The following is a 24,691-nucleotide window of genomic DNA, read 5'->3' as shown; positions in this document are numbered from 1 at the left end:
TGTATACACAAATGAGTCCTACCCCGAAACTCATTCCCTGCTATGACTCGGTAGCTAATTAACTTTTAAGATACTAAGTGAACATATGGGGAAGTTGCATTAGTTGACATTATGAACTCTGATGATAATCCGATACCTACACAAAGTTTCATATAAACCTAAATTTAACTGCTGTCACAAATACACAGGTCATATTATAGTCAAGTAAACCCTGAAGCTGCACTGACAATCACAGTTCTCTTAGATTTCCAAGTCCATTTTAATGACTTGTTTGAAAGGAATAAAGGTTGGACTAGATGATCCCTGAGGTCTCTTCCAACCTGTGAGTCTGTGACTCTGTGATTCTGTGAATGTCTAGAATATGCTAATTAACATAGAACTGAACAGTTTACTTATATTAATACAAATAGCATTAATTCTAAGTGATCTAGATAGACATTAAACACATCAATACCGTTCTTGGCAGGAATGAGTGGCACCAGCACCACTTTCTCTCAGCCAGCATGATAATCTGAAGACCTTTTCCCAGGCAGCATTTAAAGGCTGATGTCTGGTAGGTTAATAAGTGATTTGGGAGAGGTGGGAGAGGATTTTTTAATAATATGGTAAGATTGACCAGATTGATTGCTAGCCCCCATTCAACTTGGACTTCCCTGGTTAGCCAAGACTGCTGATAAATGATTGCAAGTGGATGGTTGAGCGCTTCTGCCAGCTTCTTCAGTACCCTTGGGTGGATCCCATCTGGCCCCACACAGTTGTGCATGTCTAAGTAGTGTAGCAGGTTGCTAAACATTTCCCTTTGGATTATGGGGGATTCATTCTGCTCCCCATCCCTATTTCCAGCTCAGGGGACTGAGTGTCCTGAGAACAACTGGTCTTGCTATTAAAGATAGAGGCAAAGAAGGCATTAAGTACATCAGCCTTTTCCTAATCCTTTGTCACTCTGTTTCCCCCTGCATCCAATATGTGATGGAGAGTCTCCTTAGCCCTCCTTTTGTAGTGAATGTTTTTATAGAAACGTTTTTTTTTTAAATGCAGTAGACAAATTAAGTTCTAGTTGGTCTTTGGCCCTTCTAATTTTCTCCTGGCGTAACCTCATGACATCCTTGTAGTCCTCCTGGTCTGCATGCCTCTTCTTCCAAAGGTCAAAACCTCTTCTTTTCCTGAGGTCCAGCCAAAGCTCTCTGTTCAGCCAGGCTGGCTTTCTTCCCTGCCGGTTCATCTTTCGGCACATGGGGATGGCCTGCTCCTGTGCCTTTAAGATTTCCTTCTTGAAGAATGCCCAGCCTTCCTGGAATCCTTTGCCCTTCATAATACCTCCCAAGGGACTCTGCCAACCAGTCTCCTAGACAGGTCAATGTCTGTCCTCCAGAAGTTCAAGGTGGCAGTCCTGCTAACCTGTCTCCTTACTTCCCTGAGAATTGAAAACTTGTATCATTTCATGATCACTGTGCCCAAGATGGCCTCCAACCAGCACATCAACTGCAAGTCCTTCTCCGTTTGTAAACAGCAGGTCAAGTGAGGCACTTCCCCTGATAGGCTCAATTACCAGCTGTGTCAGGAAGTTAACTTCCACACATTCCAGGAGCCTCCTAGACTGTTTCCTCTTTGCTGCATTGTATTTCCAGCAGAAATCTGGTAAGTTGAAGTCCCCCACAAGAACAAGGGCTAGCAATCATGAGGTTTCTCTCAGCTGCTTATAGAATATTTAATCTGTCTCTTCATCCTGGTAGCGTGGTCTATAACATACTCCCACCATGATCTCTGCCTTATTGGCCTTTCCCCTGATCATTCACCATTGTCAAGCTCTAGACAGTGAAAACACTCCCTAACATACAGGGCTACCCCACCACCTCTGCTTCCTTGCTTGTCCCTCCTGAAGAGTTTATAGCATCCATTGCAGCACTCCAGTTGTCTCAGTCATACCACCATGTTTACATGACTGCCATTACATCATGGTTTTTGTGCTGCACAATGGCTACCAGTCCCTCTTTTTTATTGCCCATGCTCTATGCATTGGTGTAGATGCACTTCAGTCAGGCTATTAATCCTGCCACCTTTTTTTGGGGAAAAGCTGTAATTCCTATATGATCCTGTGGTTTCTAATGCATTAACAACTCTTGTGTCTTTGCTGTTGTGTGGATCTTCATCTCCTACCTCCACAAAGATGTCTATGGTGTTGTGTGCATTACTATAGGGACATTTCAAACGTGCTCCAGTGTACTCAACACATCGTGGAGCAGACTGAAGGACCTTGCTAGCATGCCGTCCCTCAAACACTGGCATGCCACCCACAGGCTTATCTCTAGCAAGCTTGGTTTTATTCCTTCCCCCTTCAAATCTGATTTAAAGCTCTTTCAACAAGCCCTGCTAACATGCTAACCCTATCCTTGCTATTTCAATTAATCTTCTATGTAACTCATTGCAAACAATGAAAAAGATATCAAATCTCCAGACACTCCACCTTTCACAAGTTCTTAATCCAAGAACATCTGTCTAATACTTTTCTGCAATCCCACAGAAGAAACCTCTTACTGGTTTGCTCTGAAATGGTCTGACAACTTTTCCCAATCTCCCAAGAAAATATTTCCAAAGAGGAAATGATGTTGTGTTTCACATTATACAAACAATAGAAACGTATGGTGACATTTTATCAATAATTATTTTGTTTATAAACAACAGCTTATACCAAACTCCATCTGCCAAAGTCACAATGTAGTAACTGCTTCTGGCAAACATAAGAAAATAATTGTCTCCATGGATGCTTACGCTCATATTATCTTAGGAAAAACAGTTGCTTTTCTGGCACAACATCAAATGGCATTTTTATATTTTTCTCCTGACAGTAGGACAAAACGGAAAACAAGTACAATGGACCACCTCAAACTTACCTTAAATACTGAATCTGCCACTATTTACCAAGAGGTCTGTATTGTATAATAGCTATAGCATATTAATTATAAATATTGTATTCTGAAGATTATTCTCTTAGCCCAGCTAAAGAGCTGAGATACACATATTCATGCCTATACATTTCTTGTACATTTTGACTTCTGATACCATTAATCAATATGGAATTAGAATTAGGACTCCAGAAAAAAGGAAACTGCAGATACGAACTATTTGCAGTTTAATTTGTTTATGCTTAAGTGTAGATATTCTACCACCTATAAAAAGGCAATTTCTGCCTTTGCCTGATAGTGCTGCAGAAGACTGTTGAGCTTTTTTCTTTTCTTGGAAGTGAAGAGCTCTGTAGAATCCAACTGCTCATAGTAAGTGAATCAAGAAAAAATTATGGTGTCTCAAAATGTTACCTGTCTTAGAGGTAAGTACTGATTTTCAGAATTGAGATTGATTTTTTCTTTAAAATAGCAAATCTTCCATTAATATATTTCACTAGAAAGGCAGAGGACAAAGGTAGTTGGAGCCCTACTGTGAATAGCCTCAAGTTTCTGCTTGCTGCTTCTTACCTGTAACTTGAATAGTTCATTTATCTCCTCCTACCTCTTATTTGGAAAAAAAATTGAAAGAAGGTGCGATAGCTAGTACAGTAGTATGCAATTTCTATGGGGTAACTAAGACAGAAAACCACATCTTTCCTCATGAATTTTGAATATTATCCAAGCAGGGAGTAAAATTAAATCCCTGAGTTTTCAGAATGGATTCTGAAAATATGGATAGTCTTCTTAGGGCAGTTAATTTGTATTAATCCTCTCTGCACTGTGCACTCACTGGAAAGAGCTACCTTTTGAGTGGGGCCTATGGGAAGAAACAAGGCTCAGGCAGGAATTTGCTCCAGATTCTACTTTTGCTGCTTGTGTACTCTTGGGCTTTTGCACAAATACCCTCAAGCACAGCTCCTGGCGTTTATATGCAGCTTTTTATGCCCCTGTTACTGGCAGCACTCTTCGGAGAATTTGAAGAGAAATACTCAGAATGTAATTGTCAAAACTACTGTCTGCCCACTGGGAGAAGTAATAGCTATGCTATGATTGTCTTCACACCATTTTTCACTGTCCTAGTTTTCAAGTAAGTCAACTGATTTAGAGCAGAAAAGTAGCCTTAGGAAAATGAAGATCAATCCCTTTTGATGGCAGTGCCATTCTCATTAAGTAACAAAGAGTTATACTGTCAAACAAGATGCAGGCATTTACTTTAGATTGAGTGTGGCAACTAAAACAATGTTTGGGCTTTGGAAAATTTATTTTTAATGATCAATTAAACAAATACCAGGGATGCTAGAATATATCATGGCCTTACAACAAAGGCTGCTCTAATCTCCTCTACCCTCTCTCTATGAACTAAAAATGTTTACTATAGCCCATAATCATAGCCTGAGACAGAGAACACAATGCTACTCAGATTTACATCACGCTAATTTGATGCAAAATGAGTGAATACTTCAAGGCAGGGGAGATCTGTCTCCACCAGAGGCTCTGTCCTGAAACACAGTGCACCGTGCTGTTGCTCTTTGGTGGGGAAGGCAAAACATGGTTTACCACACTGTTGCTCAGGTAAGCTGATTAGATTCAATAAAGACAATAACAAATTTGTGGCATTTTCCTACAACATGTAAGCTGCCTTATATTTTCATGGAAAAGTTCTCTCTGACATGATTGGCATGTAAACATTTTTCAGAGGGGTTTCCATAGAAACAGGTAAAAGTGTGTGCACGTGTACATGTGCGTGTGTGTATATGCGTGTGTGTGTGTAAGTGACAGGAAAAGGTGTTATCTTCAGATTGGAAACTATTTTTAGGAAAGCCACAGGTTAAAACGACTATGACTGAACACACTTAATCAAATGCTTGCTAAGAAGGTGGGGGTGGGAGGGGAGGAGAGGCAACTGGACTTAGAAGGATCATTTGTCTGAAGGGCACCCTATAAAACATTGAATGAGATAGTCAGTGTCCTTTTAGACTTGTTTCATTTCCTCATATACACTCAGTACCACTCTATGAAGTTTTATATAATACAGCCTTCTCTTTTGTGGCAACCTGCTAAAGGTTAAGAGACAGAATGCTATTAAGTAGAAAAAAATCCCCAAGGAAGATGCAATATCCAGCTTGAGGGAAGGCAATTTCTGGCTGCAAACGAAGCAGGAATGTCTTACAGACCGCATGGTGTGAGGAGGTATTGCTCCCTGCTGTGCTGGTTAGGGAATAGGAAGGAGACCATAGCCATCTGTCCTCAGCTGAGGATCCCAGTTTTATCAAAGTGTAGGAGATCTGCTGCTACTTACAGTGGGAGTGGGATTATGTGAGTCTTGCTCTCTGAGATAAATGACTGGGTGGCTGGGGACATTTTCTGGAAAGCCTTTTTGAATTGCTGCAAGCAGCATCAGGACAGGGTTTATCTCCTTGCTTAAGGGCTTGGGCTAGCAAGAAGACAGCTGAGGTTCCCTGGAGGAGCATGGAGCAAGAATAATGGAGTTAAGGGCCTGGAAAAAATGGGAGAAGCAAGACAGTAGAGTTTGGAAAAGACAAATGAAGAAATTAAAAGGAACAAAAAAACAGAAAAGGAACTAAAGTTAAATTCACCTAGTTCATGAAACCTTGTGAAAGTCATTAACTGACAGTGTTCTTGACTCTGTCTTGTGTAGTGTTTCAGACTTGTGCAATTAAAAAACAAGGAAAGGAGGAAAGAATATGAGTCTGGAAAAAATATAAAGATGACAAAAAAACCCCACCAAAACTAAAGAAACCAGGAGAGGTATAGAGTAAACTAAATCATGGCATCTGGAATATTATGTTTTTTAAAAAAGAAGTCTAATTTACAAATATAGAAAAACTAAAATACAACATAGAAGCTATTTTTTTCCCTTTTCTTTCAGTCTTACCTGAGAACTTCCTTTCACAAGGGTCCTTTGCTGAACATCATACTTTTAAAAGAAGAGGTGTTTCATAAATAAAAGGGATTTATTTGCATATTCTTTTTGTACTAGTGGAACATACAATTTTTACTGTACTTTTTTTAGACGATTCTAACTCCAGCACAGAACTTCATATTAGTAAAATGCTGGTGTCTAGGGGTTTAGACTGAGGCACCATAATCTGCACCAGTGAAAAGTAAGAAGAAACACAAATATGACTATGCTCGTTTTCCAAGAGGGAATAGCATGAAGACCATAGTGGAACTTGACAACGGAAGAGAAAGAACTAGATCCCTATGCAAGTCTTCTGTAACCTCACTGCAAACGTGGTAGGAATACTTGACCTGCTAGACACGTACACCCAATTCCCAGCCCACAGTTTTCAGGACAACATTTTTTCCCCAAAGGCATATTTGCAGACTGGTTCCTCAAGATGGACAGTGCCTCTAATTTTCTGAGTTCTAAATGATCCTCACAGGGACATGAAGGCACTAATGGTAAGTTTTCCTAAGAGATATTCTAAACAGTGCTTATGGATCACAAAACCCTATCTTTGAACAAATACAAGTGGAAAATTGGAGATAAGAAATTTTATACTCTATTTCCAAAATCTGACACTTCCTTTTGCATGAGAATAAAGAAAAATCATCAAAAATTCAAGCCACCAGATTGAATTCTTCTCATGAAACAGAAGCAAATGATGTTCTAGTGTAAAATGGAGAATAATTGTTCACAAAAAGATCAAAATTCAAGAGCATTTGTACATCAAGACTGAGATGTAATGAGTTTGTTCTTGTTGCTCAGCCTTAATGAGTGAGTTTTTGAAAGAGAAGGATAAACTATTGATGAGGACTGGCTGCCATAATATCCTGTGCCTTCAGTATTACTTCCCTGAACAGAGCTGCTCTTAGAACTGATACCACTATCTTTGAAGTTATACTATTTCCTAGGGGTACATACAGGCTGCAAAAAGTTTGCAAAAGGTAGGAAGAAGGCTTGGGAGGGCAACAACTGAGTTCCCTTCCTCAAATTCTAATCTTCATCAAAGAAAGATTGTGTGAATTCCATATGTCTGACTCTGTCATTGCCAACACTTCCATAAATCAGGATTAATCTTATTAGTATCCATGATGTCAATATACCATGCAGATGGGAACTGACTAGTCCAGTGTTAGCTTCAGAGTGATGCCACAGCTTGTGAATGTGTATCAGGAAGCTGTGCCTAAAAAAGCCAGGCAATATGTTGAAGAAGGGTTCCTGCACAGGACAGAGTAGGCAGAGAACCTCACAGCGAAGTAGGGACCTAAGTAACATAGAGACCTATTTGTTACATGGATGAATAGATTATTTTTATTACAATTTTTCAAAAATTCCAGTATATACTTCTGAATTACAAAATAGGCTTCAGCATATCAATAACTGAAGCAGCCTGAGATAGCAGCATCTGTCAGGTTATCACTGGAAGAAGACAAAATTAGAAAGGCCACTGGGGAGGAACCCAGCATGGGCCATCTGAAAATGTTATTAGGGGATTGCTATTTTTTATTGTGACAGCAGACACCTGAAATCCTTTCTTTCAGACTGATGGAGCTAAATCTGCAGAGTCACTGATCCATTAGTTACAAACCTCCCTGCTTGCTCCACCTTGTCATTTGGATAAGAATAAATAATATATCCCACCTCTGACACAGCACAACAGTTTTTCAGAATGTTGTAATAGTTGCTGAAATTAACATAAAAGTTCCAAACCCTGCCTCATGGAAAGTTTAAAATGTCTAAAGGGAGATGAGCGGAAGACATTGTTTAGTAATGTACTCTTGCAATAATTTTCCCTCCTTACCCTGCAGTTGCTTGAAATTGAAACCATTGTCTTGAATGATAAGGCTGCTTGACCTTGCAGATTTCTGAACAACCTTAGAAACTGCTTCATTACAATGCAAAATGATAGCATATGGACATTGCTGTGAGATGTGATTGCTTAGGATTGTTTTTCCTTCATTGTTTTCACCGACCAATCTCAGTGGAAAAAATCTCACAAAGCAAGACTAATTTCCCTCTTAAGCTACTGAACTCTGTTAGAGTCTATCAGAGTTTTCATACATCCTACGGAGTGGTTTACATACACCCTAACAGGTTACACCAGGCTGTGTCATCCCTTATTGACCTGTGAGAACAGTCTAAAAGCCACTCTGCTTTGGATTTTGGGGTTGTTTTGGTTTTTTTTTGCTGATGATGAAAAATAGTCTAAGGATATATTTCACTGCAGCAGTGAGGTTGGACTCTCAGAACAGGATCCAAATGGATCTGAAGATTGTTCTTTCCTTACCTTAAAATGGTGAGTGTTGAAGTGCGGTGCTGAGGTTTTTTATTACAGAAGTTTTACTCATCTCATTATTTAAGAGTAATGCTTTGTTGGCCTGACAAGGACCTTTAAGTAACAAGTCAGTCTGAATAACTTAGATTAACAGAAAAGGTAATTTAATGTTCTGCTATGCTCTCTTTTCCACAGGAGACTCATTATCAATACTGACCATTCAGGATATCAAAAACTACCCATCTTTTTTAGATCCCTGATTCTGATTCTCAATTTCTATTCCCAGCAACCAAAATTATCTGTAACCAGTGAAGAATTAAAGCCATCTGCCAATATTTGGTGCACTAACAGACAAGTTGGCCAAAATAATCTTGTTATTTCTCCACCTTCAGCTGTGTAAAGCAAACAAATCTTTTCCCAAAGACTCACCCTACTACACATCCCAGTGTTTTTTCCCAGTCTTGCAGAAAAAAAATTTATAACCTCTCCCGATTATAAGTACATTTCAGTATAAATTATGCACCTTGTGAAGTATAATTGTTTTTATGAAGCAGCCAACAGACATAAACACACTCCATTACTTGTACACCAGTCCTAATATTTCCTGTGGCTTACAGAATGTTTCAAGGGAAGAATCACTACAGTGATAATGGTCAAATTATGAAGATGTCAAGATGATCTCCAACTTGGACTAACAATTTTGTTAAATAATAAATAAGAATTTTCCACTTGTTTGCCTGCTTGGGATGCAGGAGGTTTTAATAAATTTTTTTAAAAAGTAAAAGGCATTAAGAAAGAGGCTGGCAGGGTCAAATTTTGCAGTCAGCTACTTTTGAGAATTACAAGTTATTTAATAAAGAAGCTAGCTCAACTGCATAGCTATTTCAGTAGCCGTTGTGCAAGTTAGACACAGTTATGCAGTTACTTATCTCAAAAGGCATGTGTTAAAATAAAAACATTTAAGTGTTTAATTATTTCTTTTGCATGCTTTAACCATGTGCAGTAAGAGTCATAGAAACACTAGTATACTATATCTCATTCAGCTTAATTTGTTACTTGTCTCAAGATAACAGAAGGCAGGATGGAGAAGACGTCTGTGCATAGCTCTTCTTTTATAACTACTTTTAACTATCCCATGAAGGAAAACAAAACAGGCTACAGTTTTAAGATAATAGGTTTTGTACAATCTCATGATAATCAGACAAGCAATTTCCATTAGCTATATTTAGGGCTGCAAACATATTATCTGATAAGTAAAGATACATTTCCCAAAATAATACATTCCAGACTACCATCTTACCTTACACTGAAGTACAGGGACAAGTGAAGATCTTTTATATATGGCAAACCACACACTGGGTTCAGTTGTAAATGAAGATTAAATATATTGTAGACAGTTCACATTAACAGCTTCTTGCTATTAAAACATATACTTTCAGTGAAAACCACAACCAAACATGCAATATATTAACCAATATAAAAATAAAAAGAAGAATAAAAAAGACATTAACCTCTTCTTCAACGTTATGGGCGATTCCATTCTGCACTGGTCCTGAATCACTTGGTGGTGTTACTGCAACTTCCACTTTTACACTATTTTCTGTGGCGTCATCCATAAATAAGTGTGGGAAAACAACAGAACATAATATTAAGTAATAAATCTGCTAGTGAATCTGCTGTCATATATTCAGTCTGTGTAAATTGTCAACTGCTGAAGGTGGACCAGCACCTGCCTTTAAAAGAGAGACAAAAATTCTGTCTTCCATTGACAACTACACATTTTGAACAAAATTCTTATAAGTGGTGGGCTTGCATTTGAAGAAGCCATTCTACTGGCACTCATGTCCTAGAAAAAATTACATTCTTTGTAACATTCACCCTTTGTTTATGCTAAACTCACTAAGCCTAATAATTCAGGTAAAAACTGACATATAGCATTCTCCCCAGACATTAAAAAATGCATGTGGCATTTATAGGTGAGGGGATATATTCAACAAGATATAACTTTTATAACACACTAACCCATGCAATTAGTAAAGTTACTTCCAAGCTGCAATCACGCTCTTTCTCATGCAAAAATGTGAGAGAAGAGTAAACAGACCAGCTAATAACATCCGACAAGAGAATCCTGTAGTCCTTGTGCTAAACTTTTCAGGAATTAAAGGGATAAATTTGGGCCTTTGGTTTCTGATGCCCGATTTATTCCAATTTATTCTTACTTTTAGTATTTTGGAACTCTCTAAACAGTATTTAACTCTTTAAGTATATACTAGATAAAAATGTCAATGGCCAAAAATCTCTTAGACAATATAAAGTTATGGAGAATAGCAATAGGAAATGTCTAACTCAAGTTCAACATGCCTAATGGTATGCTCTTGTGCACAGAAGTAAATACAGCTGTATAGATACATTACTGCTATCCTGAGATTCTTCTAAATTAAAAATCTGAGATCATAGCCACAGCAGAGTGCCAGACTATCTGTAATTATTGTAATCAGTGCATGTGTGTTGTCTCTTAACCCCACAGCCAGCATTATGGTTTATTAACAGTGTCCTATCTAACTGCTTGATTCTGGAAGTAAATAGTATCTAAACATAGCACAAGGTCAGAAAAAGTGTCAACTAATAAAATGATTCAGCTTTTATCAGACACATCTGCACATGGTTTTTTAATGCAGAGAACATGCCAAGGTAAAGTAGAGAAAACAGGACATAGTACAGATTTTCTTTTAGTATAGGATCTTTTGAACTAAAATACAAATTCTTACCCTTAATGGAAAACCATAGTGAGCTAATTTTGCACAATTAGCACAGATGGGCCTAAACGACTCTCAGCAATAGTAGACAGAGAAATAAAATCTTAAATATGAAGGTTGTTTCTTTTTGTGACAAGGATGATACCACATAAAACACATATCCTCCTGGAGCAGCTCTAAAAATCCATTAAATTGTCAGATATAAACTCTGAGTAAATTTTGTCTCTCTATTTCTGTCACTTCAACGCATATCCAAAATCAGCATTGCTGTTTTTCTTTTCAACTCTGCTGGGAGGCTTTCTAGATGCCCTTAGCTGAGCTTCTCTCTTGCACTTAACTCCTGTCCTGTCCATAAGTTTCATCTTTTGTACAGGGAATCATAACATTTTCACTAAGCTAGTCCAAATGAAGTAGAAGAAGAAATTAACTCCTAAGGATTTTTGAGCAAATTAAAAGAGTGAAAAAGGCCTTTGGGAACAGGTGATAAATCTGTACTGCTGCACTCACCATGATTAGCAGCTCCATTCTGCCTTTCACTGTCGTCCACCTGGCACTTCTTTTTGGCGATCTTATGCAGAATTGAGGCCCTTTCCTTGAACTTTCCTAAAAGAAAGCATTGTGAGTCTTAAATTCTTAAAATGAAGCCATTTTGAGAAGCAAAGTTTCTTTGCCATAGCTTAGCCTCCATAAATCAGTGCCAATAATCATTTCCATCCCTCCTCAAACAGCAAATGCTATTAAGCACTATCTGATGTTCTCATGTATACATTTTTCTCTTTTTAGTGGAAATATTTTTTTTTTCTATTCTGAGAACTCAGCAACAAATAGAACAAGAAATTGAAAACAAAAGCTATTATTTTTCTTTGGAAGCGGTCAGTAAAGGTCCACCTATAAAAGTGCTGATGTAGGATCTCAGCCTAAACAGAAGATGAATACAAATGAATCTTATGAACAAACACAAACAGTTTCAGGTGTCAGTTAGCAGTACAGTAATACAGAATTTCAGATGAACCCATATAGAGCATCTTTGTGACTGTGGTCAACTTTGTCACTTTGCACTCAGCAATGCGCTTGTGACTTCTACAGATATTTCAGAAGAGGAAGAAGAAATCTCCAGAATACATGATTTCCATACCAGCTTCTCAAAAGGTAAGTTTTCTCCTCAACCTGCCAGGTGGTTTTTGTCTCCCATAAGGTTAACCAGGCACCTAATTATCTAGACTGTTTCCAGGGCGACTCATCCCATCCTTAGAGAGGTCCCAGCTCCTGTAACTCTTTATTGACCACTGAGTCCAAATGATACATTGAAACTAAGCAATGTCAAAGATGGCAAATATTAAGTGAAATTAATTTTATCCTTCCTTTACATTGGTTGATCTTTCTATGTGAGAACTCTTTGGACAGTTTATGACAGTCTATGTTGCGTAGAAAGATGATGTATCTACCTTTTTTGTTATCCTTGTTGCTATTGCTCTTTAAGTCTCCTTTTATCTTTTTTAGAAGTATAACTGGTGGCTATAGTATAGTACACTTCTAATTAAGAACACTATTGCCATACAGGGCCCATGACTGTTTTAAATCTTCATCTCCAGTTAAAAATATCCGTTCAAAACTGTTGGTGTCCCTGCAGCAAAAGCAGTGCAGTCTTAAGATCAAAAGATATTTCAATGGAATCACGTAACTGATTACAGTGGGAAGTAACAGTGAGAAGTCACGAATGAACTCACTTAGCTGGATAACAGTCACTGTTTCCAAGCTAAAATAAAAGACACACAAGAATAAATCATTAGTCAAGAAAGAAATCCTCTCTTCTCTTCTCACAAATGGAAGCTTCAAACCCTTGCACCAACACTTTTGTATGTGAAGAAGCATATGCATAGTCCACAGAGATGAGCAGCTATTATTTGCTGGGAAGTGGCATTAATTTGTCAACAGCAAATCACTTGGAAAATAATAAAAATACCACAGAGATTTAATAAGCAGTACTGTCCTTTCAGCAGCCCCTATCTTTTCACAAACACATCATGCTCCAGAAAAATAATTAGCCATTCACTGTATATTGCAAAGATTACCTTTTCTGGTACATGGTATCAAGAATAAAATTGCCAGCAGAATCGTATCTATGCATAGAACACAATCATAAATAGCAAGCCATCTCATTATTTCAGTGCACAGTGTCACTGGGAGAGATTTTAGTTAGAAGGGGAAGAAGAGACAGAAACTTAAAGAAAGAAAGAGAGGGAGAAAGGGAATTCCTTGGGATATCAGATAAGAGAAAGATAAGAGAAAGAAAAAAATACAGGAAAAAATGCAAATAATATTTCCAAATATTTTAGCTGAAATGCTAAGAGTAAAGTCTGTTCCTAACTCCTTTTGAAACACTAGGGACATTTAAAAAGTGCTTATCCAGAAGCATGCATCGATACTTGTCCTGGTTTCAGCTGGCTGAAACCAGAACAATACTGAAAGGCACCTATGTAATTTCCATACAATGTGTACATCAGTTTGCTAAAGGATTGCTTTAGGTTTCAGACTCCAGCTCAGCTCCATATGTTTGAGAATTTGGCTTGTGATGCCCCAAATACACAAATGCATTTTTTTGCAAGCAATGTAAATGATCCAACTGAGACATTTTCTGAGAAATATCTGTGGAACCATCCATGTCTCCCTCTACTCCAGGATCGTGTAGGACTTTTTAATTTAAGGTTCAGTTAAAAAAGTTTAATTAAAGTGATGCAGAATTCTATAAGGATACTCTAGTCTTTTGTTTGAGATTGTAATTGTTTAGGTTTTTTTTAATAGAGAAACTTGAGCCATTATTGAACTGAAAAGGAAATGTCTCCACAGAGATTTACACTGTTTTAGCTCAGCTTAATTTAAGTTGTCTCCAATTTTTTTTCACATTTCCAAAAGCCTCCTCCCATCTTTAGGAAGAACTTCTTACTTAATTTCTTAAGTTACACTGCTTTATTCAGGAGGCAAACAACGTGAGGAAACTATTAAAAGACATAATTTTGACTATCAAAAGCATGAAAATGAGGAAAGCAGTAGTATTAGCCTGCATGAAGACAGAGATGTAAAAAGACAGCAGAGCTATGCCTTATCCCTCCCTTTCACTGCCATTTTCCTCCTTCAAACAAAATCAAAACTTGTTCAGCAAAGGGGAAGCACAGAGCCACCAGGAAAAAGGACCAGCTCAGGGTATTTCTAAGTCATTCAAATTTAAAATTAAAAATAAACCATAGGATTTTTATGTTACTGTTCTTATTTCTAGGACAAGCTAGGAGCTTATGTTTCCTCTTTAACAGTTCTATGTACTATGGTTTGACTACCTAAGAGTAATTTTCACACCATCTGGTACCATAAGAGTTTAGGTGAATGAAAATGCTTGATTCCACAGACCGAAACTAGGATAGACTGTTACAGAAAATTCTTAATTAACCTAGGTTTGCTGAACTCTGACAGATTTTGTAGCTCTTTTTGGTTTACAAAGGGTGGGCTAGAAGGAACAGGAGCTCAAGGCCAGGTGGTTAGCAAAGAAGGTAGCGTAAAACTAAATTGGTTTTATTTGAATATATGCAAACAAATCAGATTGTATAACATAGATATGCCTTGACCTGCTTGAGTAACTCCAGCTGGCATCAGTTTGCGGAGATTCTCCTCTTGATCAAGGATGTATTAAAAAGCCAACCCTTTCACTACAAAGTAAATTGCAGTGCACAGATTCCCTGGGCCAGGAAAGCCTTTGATTTGATAGGAAAATGGTTTATCTTCAGAAATTCATCCATTTAAAAAAACCTCAAGACTCAACCATTTGTCCAATTTTCAGTCCCTGATCAAATACAAATTGCTACCTCTATGCACCTATAGCCACGCTTTTGTGAGTCTGAAGATTTCAGATCTGTGGCTGTTCAGCAGCCTGAACTGCACCGACCAGTCCCGCTCACAGCCACTTGTGGAACACAAAGAGTGGGTCACAACTGATGAATTCCAGAAATCCACCTCACATGCTTTCTCCTTTAACTTTAAAATACCACGGAAGCATCAAATGAAAATATATGCAGTTTTGCTATGTTGTTGTTGTAGGTTACTTGACAGCACAAGATTACTGTGAGGGTCTCTTCCCACCTGGTAGGCTGTATTTTCTTTCTCTGTTGGGCCTGATTAATCTGCAGTTAATTTAAAGTCACTTTCAGATCAAACAGGAGGAAACAAAACAATAGAGATCAGTTTCTAAGACCTGGAGCACAATGGCCCTCTGGCCATTAGGCTATATTTGATTGTGCATTGCAACCTAACCATTACTTTCTGTCTCTGAAGCAGAGACGTTCTGATGTAGCAGCAAGAATAGATGTGCATGTGTTTTTCCACTGGAGGACTGAAAGATTTGCTACCTATCTCCTCTTGGGGTTTGAGGACCTGGAGATAAGGATGTGCTATACCAGAAAAATATCCATGGATTTGTAACTGGGTTTACATGTTCCTGTGACTAACTTTCTGCATAAAATATATGAAAATCTCAGTCAAAAAAGGAAGAGAAAAGGAAAAGAGATAATGCAAATAGTGTGATGCAGAGTGGGAGTGAATATACTTTTGAAAATCCAAAAAGTAAGTTCAAAATATAGCACACTGATCTAAATACAGCTTCTGGGATACACTATTCATGACTTGCTTTGTGAAAGACATGTGAAAATGATGATGACAGTTGTATTTGAGAAGGTAAACTGTATCATAGACTCTTGCCAGTGTTAATAGTCCTACAGACAAAGAGCTTTCTATTTTTGCTACTGGAAGATTTTTGCTATTGCTACAGTATGGTCCTGGATTATTTATTCATGAGAGGTGCTTTCTGGAATTACACTGAATAGTAACAGCATTACTTCAGCATAGGCATACTATTAATATATATACACATCATATGTATCATACTTGCATGGGTATTTTCCCTCAAATAACTACCTTTAACTGTCCATAGAGTATTTATGAATATCAGAAAGCTACTAATGCAGTAACTACTTTTGAAATGCTAGATTTAATACTTCAGCATAAAAAACCCAAAAAACTTAACATACCCAATTCTGAGGCTACAGTGAGTAATGACCTTCGCATCTTGATTGTAATGAAGCCTGAGATGAGACATACTGCAAAAGCTTTAGCTCTGGTAGACATATCTGACCGGACTGGGTTAACGACTCATTTCAGGTGCTTGGGAAGTGTATTTAAACAACAGAGACACCACTGTTTGCCCAGTAAAATCTCCTTTCAGACATATTTTCTTATATCAGTGCCACCCCTGTGAATTAGATGGTGAATCTGGGCAATGGAGGGCAGAGTGGCACGACTGCTCTATGAGCTTGCGCCTGCTACAGAAGAAAACAGCATCTTCCAACATCAGGCACAAAGGTGGAAGGAGCTGTGTACTATAGCCAGCTCCAGAACAGTACAGCTTTATTTGAGTATCAAGAGTAGATATAGAAAATGGGAAATACTCAGAAGTGATCACTTTTTAACCTGGAGAAATGATCATGAGTAAGTCATATCATGAAGGTTTTCTTAAAATCTTTTTAATTTCAAGATTAATCTGAACTAGAAAATAACTGTTTTTAAAAACTGTGAATTAAGCTATTTGCCTTATATTCCCAACATTAAAAAGAAGTAGGAATATGTGGCTAACTTTTCTACAGACCTCAAACCAAGCCACTTGTTACTAAAATGAACATTCATGAAACCATCTGTCTGGCATTATAATCAGAGAGCTGAACAAGAGGCCTTGAGGTCTCAATTCAGGGAAACTTCCAAATTACAGAAATGCTGACCGCAGTAGGACTGAAAGCATGTGCTGGAAATTCAGTACACAGTTAACTGCTTTCCTGAATTAGTATAATAAACTGCAACACTTTTAAATCAGCAGAAAAATTTCCCAAGATTTCATTGAGCCCTGATTCAGGCCCTAATTACTTCCTTCTTGTATTGCTAGAATTGGGATTTTAAATTGCATAATTTTTGCATTGCAATTAAGTATACAATTAATACTTCAGAAATAGTCATGCCTAGCTTTTAAAGTTTATTAATTACTTTTGCATAACACAGTAAACTGAAATCACTTAATAATTGTTCTTAAACTGAGTGATTTGAATATCCATAAATTAATTCACCTTCCTGAATATATTGTAAAACATGGCATAAAATAATCATCTACAATCTATGTTATGCTGCGCCACAAAATTTGTGAGTGTGGTTTTGTATATACTTTCTTTAATAAAAGCATTCCATTGTATTTCCTTATCTGAAATAGCAAAACTGAAATGCTGAAAACAAAAACCTGAAAAAGAGCCATATCTGATTGCACCATCAATGAAGACATGCAAAAGGAGTTACTCAAAAATGGAGAAACTGAAAATAGGACTGAGAAAAATTAAGGACAAAGTAAACACATAATAGGGGCTTAAAGGGCTTCAAAAAAAAGCTGATACAAACAATTCTAAAATATTTCTTACCTTCTTCAGTCATTGTGTCATAATATTTTAGGTTTCCATATGATCCAAGCTCTACAACATCACAGTAAAAGACACAAAGATAAGGAACCAGCAGACATTCAAAAAATGTACACATTTTTGCATGTTTTTCATAAACTCGAGCAGTGATTACGCAAAAAATTCTGCAGGACAGCAAAACACAGATTACAGAAATGTCAGTGCCTTCACCCTCCAAAATCTGACAAGTCACTGGCTTTAGGTAAGCAATTTGCTAAAGTGAGATGTAGGAGAACCACTGAAATAAAAATATTGAGCCTTTTCAAGGTGATTGCCAATTTGGTGCCTCTATATTTACAAAAACATAATAAACCTTGACAGTACCTAACCAGCAGAAGGTTTGGAAACTAAGCTCTTTTAACATTCCCTGGGTCAGACATTCAAATACTTACATATCCAAATTAAACAAAAACCCTCAAAATATATAATCGAAGGAACTCAATGCTGTCCCACAAATATTGTTTTGATACCAGTGCTGATGTTGACTTGCTTTAGAGGGGTTATTTAATTAAACCACTTTCTTGTCACTTGTGAAATCAGATAAAAAGTATTTACTCATTTCATGAGGTGGTATGACACCTAAATTAATTAAATAACGAAATAGATCTGAATAGACTGCGTAACTACATTCTAGCAGGGCAAAGAAAAGAATGGAATGCAGATATCTCCAGATCTTTAGGGCTACTATTATTTTTCTGTGTGATACTACCTGGCATGAAATCACCTTTTTTCTCCACGTGTTGCTTCATTTCTTAAAACACTTTTATCTTAAAGTTTGGCATATATGTATATATAAAAAATACAATAATTAATGCAGGTCTACAAAACAGGACAGAGAAAAATTAAGCATAAGGAGGAATTTGTAAATTATTTGAGGAATTTGTGGATGATTTCACTCATCATTTTTATGTAGTTTTACAACTGAGCTTCTGAGCATCCAACCTTTGATAAAGTGGAATCATTAAAAAATGGGTACTGAACGGTTTGGCAGTGCTGTTTTCTTTGGAAATACTCTCTCTTCACGTTTATGAAACAGCTTAAGCAATTAAATGTACAAATGCTGCCCAATTATTTTGTTTTTAGCTGATGCACCTCATGATCTTTCAATATTTTGCCACATATGTGCATTTCAGTAGATGTCTGGCTATTAGGTTTTAACTTGTAAAATACCGTGATGATATGCAAATCTGATACTTTGAAAGATCCTTTTTTTTTTAATTCTATTTGCAGATATCTTAGTCTGCCAAATGAATATTTTTTACTTCATTTGCAGAGACAGAGAAAGATTTATGACATGTAACTAAAAATACAGGATATTATAACTTTTAAATTTTTTAAATAATTATGATTGGATTATAATAATTTTTTCATAGCCATACTTTGTCAAAACCAGTTACAAATATTGTCATACTTTTGCTTGTACAATGCACGGTCTTACTTGCACCTATATATGCCCAATAGAATATGACATTACTCTGTCTCTCTTAAAGCAAAGATGTCATTTAAAGACATAATTTAATATATTGCTATATAATTATATACAATGCATCAACTGTTTTGCAAACATGTGCAACATAATGTTTGTAGCTGCTTTTATGTAAAAGAAGCTATTGTCCTACCGTCTTGATTTCAGTCCTAAAAATTTGAATTCCTTACCTGGGAAGAGCTCCCAAAAACATCAATATGGTCTTTCCTGCATACAGTATTTGGGACCACATGTGCTGTTTAATTAGGGCCCAGTATCTGCTGACTGTATGGCCAGCACCTTTGCTTAAACTTATTCTCACTGATCTCTACTTTGATGTGTCTTGGATCCACTTTGCTAGAACCTGGGGTGAGGCATCCACTGAGGACAAGGACTGGAGTGGCAAACAGACGCCAAAAGGAGTCCAAGAGTGATCAGAGAAATGGAATTACATGCAGGAGACAACTCTGCCAGAAAAGGGCTGCATAAACTCATGGAGGAAAAAGAGTTAAGGATGGTGGTGCAGAAGGACAAAGTTGAGAAGGCAGTGGCTGTACAGTAGCAACAAACTTAAGAATTAACAGAATGATAGCATGAGGCCTCTGACTTAATTGATAAAGCAGAAGAGATTTCAGAGGAAGCCAAAACCAATGGTGAATTATGCTAAATCTCCAGAAGAAATAAAAGCAGCAGCAGACAGGCAGGACACTTCACATACTGGCAGTCCTGTTTAGATCTATTTGCTTTCCATCTCAAGTGAAAGAAACAAGACAAACAGGAAAGAAAAAAGGAGACACTGACCTTGCAGAGACCAAGGAGAAAAGAAACAAGGAGATGCATGAGAGTGCATGATGCTGATGATAATCATGTTCTAGGCACTTCAGCAATTCAACACACCAAGTATTTAAGTAGGTTAATTCTTGCAGTTAGCAAAATTATTTCCAGGAAAACTCTAATCTTGCTGGTGAGATTACATTCCTGAAAACTTTTATAGTCCTGTACCCAGAGTGGAACATTTCATACAGTCAGCAGTCCACTGACTGCAATGCACAACAGTGATGCCAGAAAATGTCAGCTGCTCATACTCACATGAATTATTTTGTGGATATCAAGATTACTTGGGTCAGTGCTGCTGAGCACCGTGAAGGCTCTGCCTCTATATAGTCTGCCTCCAATATATTGCACTGGCTTCTGCTGTAAAATTTGGACTAAATCTGCTCTTTGGTATTTATTTTTGAATTTTCCAGGGACAATAAGATTCTGTTCAATATGACTGTAAGAAAACTCAAACTGCTTTGAAGTACTTCTTGAAAAAATTGTTGATTGGAAAAGTTCTCAGCTTTTAAAATAAACTGATTTTAAAGGGAAATGGAAATCTGAAACATTGTAATAAAGACTACATGAAAAAATACCCCCAAATCCAACACCATTTAAATTTGATCATTCCAGTTTCATGAAGATGCTGTGTGGCTCCCACAGGGAGGTCATAGCAGACAGGCTGGCTGACAGCCAGTACCTGCATCCCTACTGGTCAAATGAAACAAAAAGGATGCAGGGATGCAGCTTAATACCTGATCCTCAACAGTGACAGAGTAATTGAATTAATTTCTTCCCTTCTGCATATTTTTACACCAGAAGAGAACAGAGGATTCCTGGTAATCCTGTCTGACATTCCTGAGGGATTAAAACATTTGCCGTATCACTTACTGTTCACTACTGTGCACGCTGGTGCCACAACATATCAAACTAAACAAAAAGAATAACGTCGTTAGTCAACAGTCTACATTATGTCTAATTTCAAATTGCATTCGAGACAGCCATCATGGCTTCATCAAGGGCAAGTCCTGCCTGACCAATCTAGTGGCCTTCTATGATGGACTGTCTACATCAGTGGACAAGGGAAGACTTATGGATGTCATCTACCTGGACTTCTGTAAGGCCTTTGACATGGTCACCTACAACATCCTTCTCTCTAAATTATTGAGATATGGATTTGATGGATGGACTGTTCTCTGGATAACAACTTGGCTGGATGGCCACATCCAGAGGGCAGTGGTCAATGGCTCAATGTCCAGATGGAGATCGGAGACAACTGGTGTCCCTCAGGGGTCCATACTGGCACCAGTAGTGTTTAATATCTTAATCAGTGACATAAGCAGTGGGAGCGAGTGCACCCTCAGCAAGTTTACAGATGACATCAAGCTGAGTGGTGCAGTTGACTCGCCAGAAGGACAGAATATCATCCAGAGAGACCTGGACAAGCTTTGGAAGTGGGCCTGTGTGAACCTCATGAGGTATAACAAGTGCAAGGTCCTGCATCCAGGTCTTGCACCTGGGTTGGGGCAACCTCCAGTATCAATACAGGCTGGAGGATGAAGTGATTGAGAGTCGCCCTGTGGAGAAGGACTTGGCAGTACTGGTGAATGAAAAGCTGGACTTCAGCCAACAATGTGCACTTGCAGCCCAGAAAGCCAATCGTATCATAGGCTGCATCAAAAGAACCATTGTCAGCAGGTCGAGGGAAGTGATTCTGCCCCACTACGCCACACTGGTGAGACCCCACCTGGAGTGCTGTGTCCAGCTCTGGAGCCCTCAGCACAGCAAAGACCTGTTGGAGCAGGTCCAGAGGAGGGCCACAAAAATGATCAGAGGGCTGGAACACCTCTCTGATAATAAAGGCTGAGAGAATTGGGGTTGTTCATGGTTTTAGCTGAGATAGAGTTAATTTTCTTCACTGTAGCTGGTACAGTGCTGTGTTTTGGACTTAATATGAGAATAATATTGATAACACACAGATGTTTTAAGTTGTTGCTAAGTAGAGCTTATACTAGTCAAGGACTTTTCCAGCCTCCCATGCTCTGCCAGGTGCACAAGAAGTTGTGAGTGGTGCACAGCCAGGATAGCTGATCCAAACTGACCGAAGGGACATCCCATATCATATAATGTTATGCCCAGTATATTAAGTGGGGGGAGTTGGGTGGGGGAATCAGGAAACGTGGCTCGAGGACCAGTGGTGTCAGTCATTGGGTGGTGAGCAGTTGCATCACTTGTTTGCTTTCTCCCCAATCCCGAGGTTTTGCCTCTCTATCTTCTTTCTCTATATTTTCCTTTTCATTATATTATGATTATGGTTATGATTATGACTGCTATTACTCTTTTATTTTAATTATTAAACTGTTCTTATCTCAACCCACAAGTTTTCTTACTTTAGCTCTTCCGATTCTCTTCTTCAACCCACTGAGGGCGAGTGAATGAGCGGCTGTGTGGTGCTTAGGTTGCTGACTGGGGCTAAACCACAAGAAGTCTGAAAAAGAGAAGGCTCCAGGGAGACCTTATTGCAGCTTTTCAGTACTTAAAGGGGGCTTATAAGAAAGACAGGGACAAACCCCTTAGTAGAGCTTGTTGTGATAGGACAAGGGGTGATGGTTTTAAACTAAAAGAAGATGGATTCAGGCTAGATACAAGGAAGACATTTTTACGATGAGGGTGGTGGAACACTGGAACAGGTTGCCCAGAGATGTAGTAGATGTCCCATCCCTGGAAACGTTCAAGGTCAGATTAGACGAGGCTCTGAGCAACCTGATCTAGCTGAAGATGTCCCTGCTCATTGCAGAGGGGTTGGACTAGATGATCTCTAATGGTTCCTTCCAACCCAAACTATTCTATAATGTTATGATTCTACAAAACAATATAGCTAATTACTCAGTTTATTTTCACTGTTCACTCACTAAGTGTTGTAGGTATGGCACATCTGTGGTGAAATATTAATTTCTGCCTTTTAAGTGTAGTGCCCCAGGCTACCATAGGAGGAAAGTGTACCCAGTATTTCTCCTTGGTCTCCTGCTACGAGTATCTCAGATACAGACTGCAGTTGTCTCTAGTTATGTCGGAAATGATCCTGGCTCTGAGTTTCTCAAAATACATAAAAGACACACAAGTATTTTAGAGATAGCAACCTGAATTGCTAAAGGTGTGTATTCCTTCATGAAAAATGTGAACTCAGACTCTCAAAACAAAGTAATGCATTGTGGGTTTCTTCAACAAGCATATGATTTTCACTTTGCATAAAAAAATATTTGTATGAAAATTCATGTCACACTTCTCCAAGGTAATTAAACAGCTCAAAGTTGACATAACTTTTATTCACAACAAAACTGCTAAAGAGAAATCACTGAAGGCAATCCCTGAATTTTCAGTGTAATTCCACCACTGCATTTACTTGACGTTCCTTGTGTTTGACTTCTAGAGTCATGAAGGCATCAAGGCATAACCCTTTATCAGCATCAGTGGGAGCTTGTCTTAAAAGGAACTGTGAGGCATTCTGGAACAAGCAGAGATATATGGAGACATATATTTTTCCTGAGTTTTCATACCCATAAACACAACCTATCAAAAAGTTGAATACATAAGAGAGAAGCAAAATGAGAGAGTAAGAGCTCAAAACTGATAATTAAATTAAGAATGAGCATGCAGCCAAGAACTGAAACTTAAAAGAAAGAAAATGATTATTAAAAAGATTGTAAATATGAAGCCTAACCACGTATTGGAAACAAGATAATTTTTTGTGCAAAAGGCTGCACACATAATTCTGAAAGTCAGCAAGTTCCTGACAGTCAAAGACATTAATCTGGTAATCCACACTTCCCCTTTACATCTTTCTGATATGACCTCTGATTTGCACTTACTATTGTCAACATGCTTAACATGATCTCCTTTATTTGCATATTTTTAAAAGAAGGCTGAGAAGTTAGGCCAAAGGACTTAGAGGAATTCATATTATAACATCAATGAGGACTAGCTTGCCTTTCCCTATTCTTTCCTGTCATTTCTTCTAGCTGTCATGGTCTTAAATAAAACAAAGGCCACTTCAAAAGTCTTGTAAGACAAGTTGTAGTGGCTATTCAAACTAAATTAGAATCAAAGCTTGATCTGGTTTCATCAGTGATGTTAGATTAGAACAAAGAACCCTCAGTGCTAAAAACTCATGAAAGATCTAGTGGAGATCAACATTACAAGTGTAAAATGAGAGTCCTAACCTCTAGCAGATCTTTAATAAAAGATAATGTACATAGACTACTAGAGGCAGAACACAGAAAATCCCACAAACTGAAGGATCATTATGATTTTTAATAAGTAAGACTTCTTTTGAAATAATTTTCTTTCAGTGAATGTCATCTTCATTTTGACTCCCACCTTTTATGAACTCCATAAACCTCTTAACTTTCTCACAGAGTACTTATATCCCATCTGGGATAGACTGGGACTGCTGTGGGAGTGTGTATGTATTATCACTGCAGAATGCAGAGGAGAGAAAACAAATGTTGTTTGAAAAAGCAAGACTTTTCCTTCTACTACCTCCAAATAACCTAAACTATGCAAGTCATAATTAAATGTTGTAGTCTACGCTTTTACTGGTAGACCTTCAAGCTGCCAGTTCTTGCAAAATGGAGGCTTTGCCACTGAGCTGGTGCAGTAGGAAATACAAAGGGACCTCTTTTGGATCTGAGTAATACAGTAAATAATAATAGTTGCATGCATTTTAGAATAATGTCTTTTTGGATTATGCTACTACCAATGCTGCTTTATTAACACTCCTAAGCAAACAAAGAAAATCATTAAGACTTTCAGGTACTTAACCAGTAGGCTGTACACTGGGAGTAACTAAATTATGTAATACTTTCTGCATCTGAGCTCCAAAAACACATGGTCACCTTTCATCTTGTTTTTAAACTGCAAGCCTTCTATTCCTGTT

The 24,691-nt window shown here is 37.9% G+C and overlaps 1 protein-coding gene across 3 annotated transcripts in view; it reads right to left on the bottom strand.

Moving 5' to 3' along the window:
- The window catches only part of SLC24A2 (solute carrier family 24 member 2), a 106,333-nt gene that overhangs the window by 13,268 nt on the left and 68,374 nt on the right, over window positions 1-24,691 (bottom strand). For 2 of the 3 annotated variants that reach the window (XM_075078672.1, XM_075078673.1), the window contains 2 exons: window positions 11,449-11,544; window positions 9,697-9,785 (listed from right to left, as the gene is read on the bottom strand). In XM_075078672.1, coding sequence (XP_074934773.1) covers window positions 9,697-9,785; window positions 11,449-11,544 — 185 coding nt within the window. Of the gene's footprint in view, window positions 1-9,696; window positions 9,786-11,448; window positions 11,545-17,438; window positions 17,490-24,691 lie in introns of all 3 variants that reach the window. The other variant, XM_075078674.1, reaches the window with a different exon arrangement.

Source organism: Phalacrocorax aristotelis, chromosome Z (assembly GCF_949628215.1).
Source record: "Phalacrocorax aristotelis chromosome Z, bGulAri2.1, whole genome shotgun sequence".
Classification (NCBI taxonomy): Eukaryota; Metazoa; Chordata; class Aves; order Suliformes; family Phalacrocoracidae; genus Phalacrocorax; species Phalacrocorax aristotelis.
Note: the sequence above shows the minus strand (reverse complement) of the source record. Positions and strands in the feature narration are given on the sequence as shown.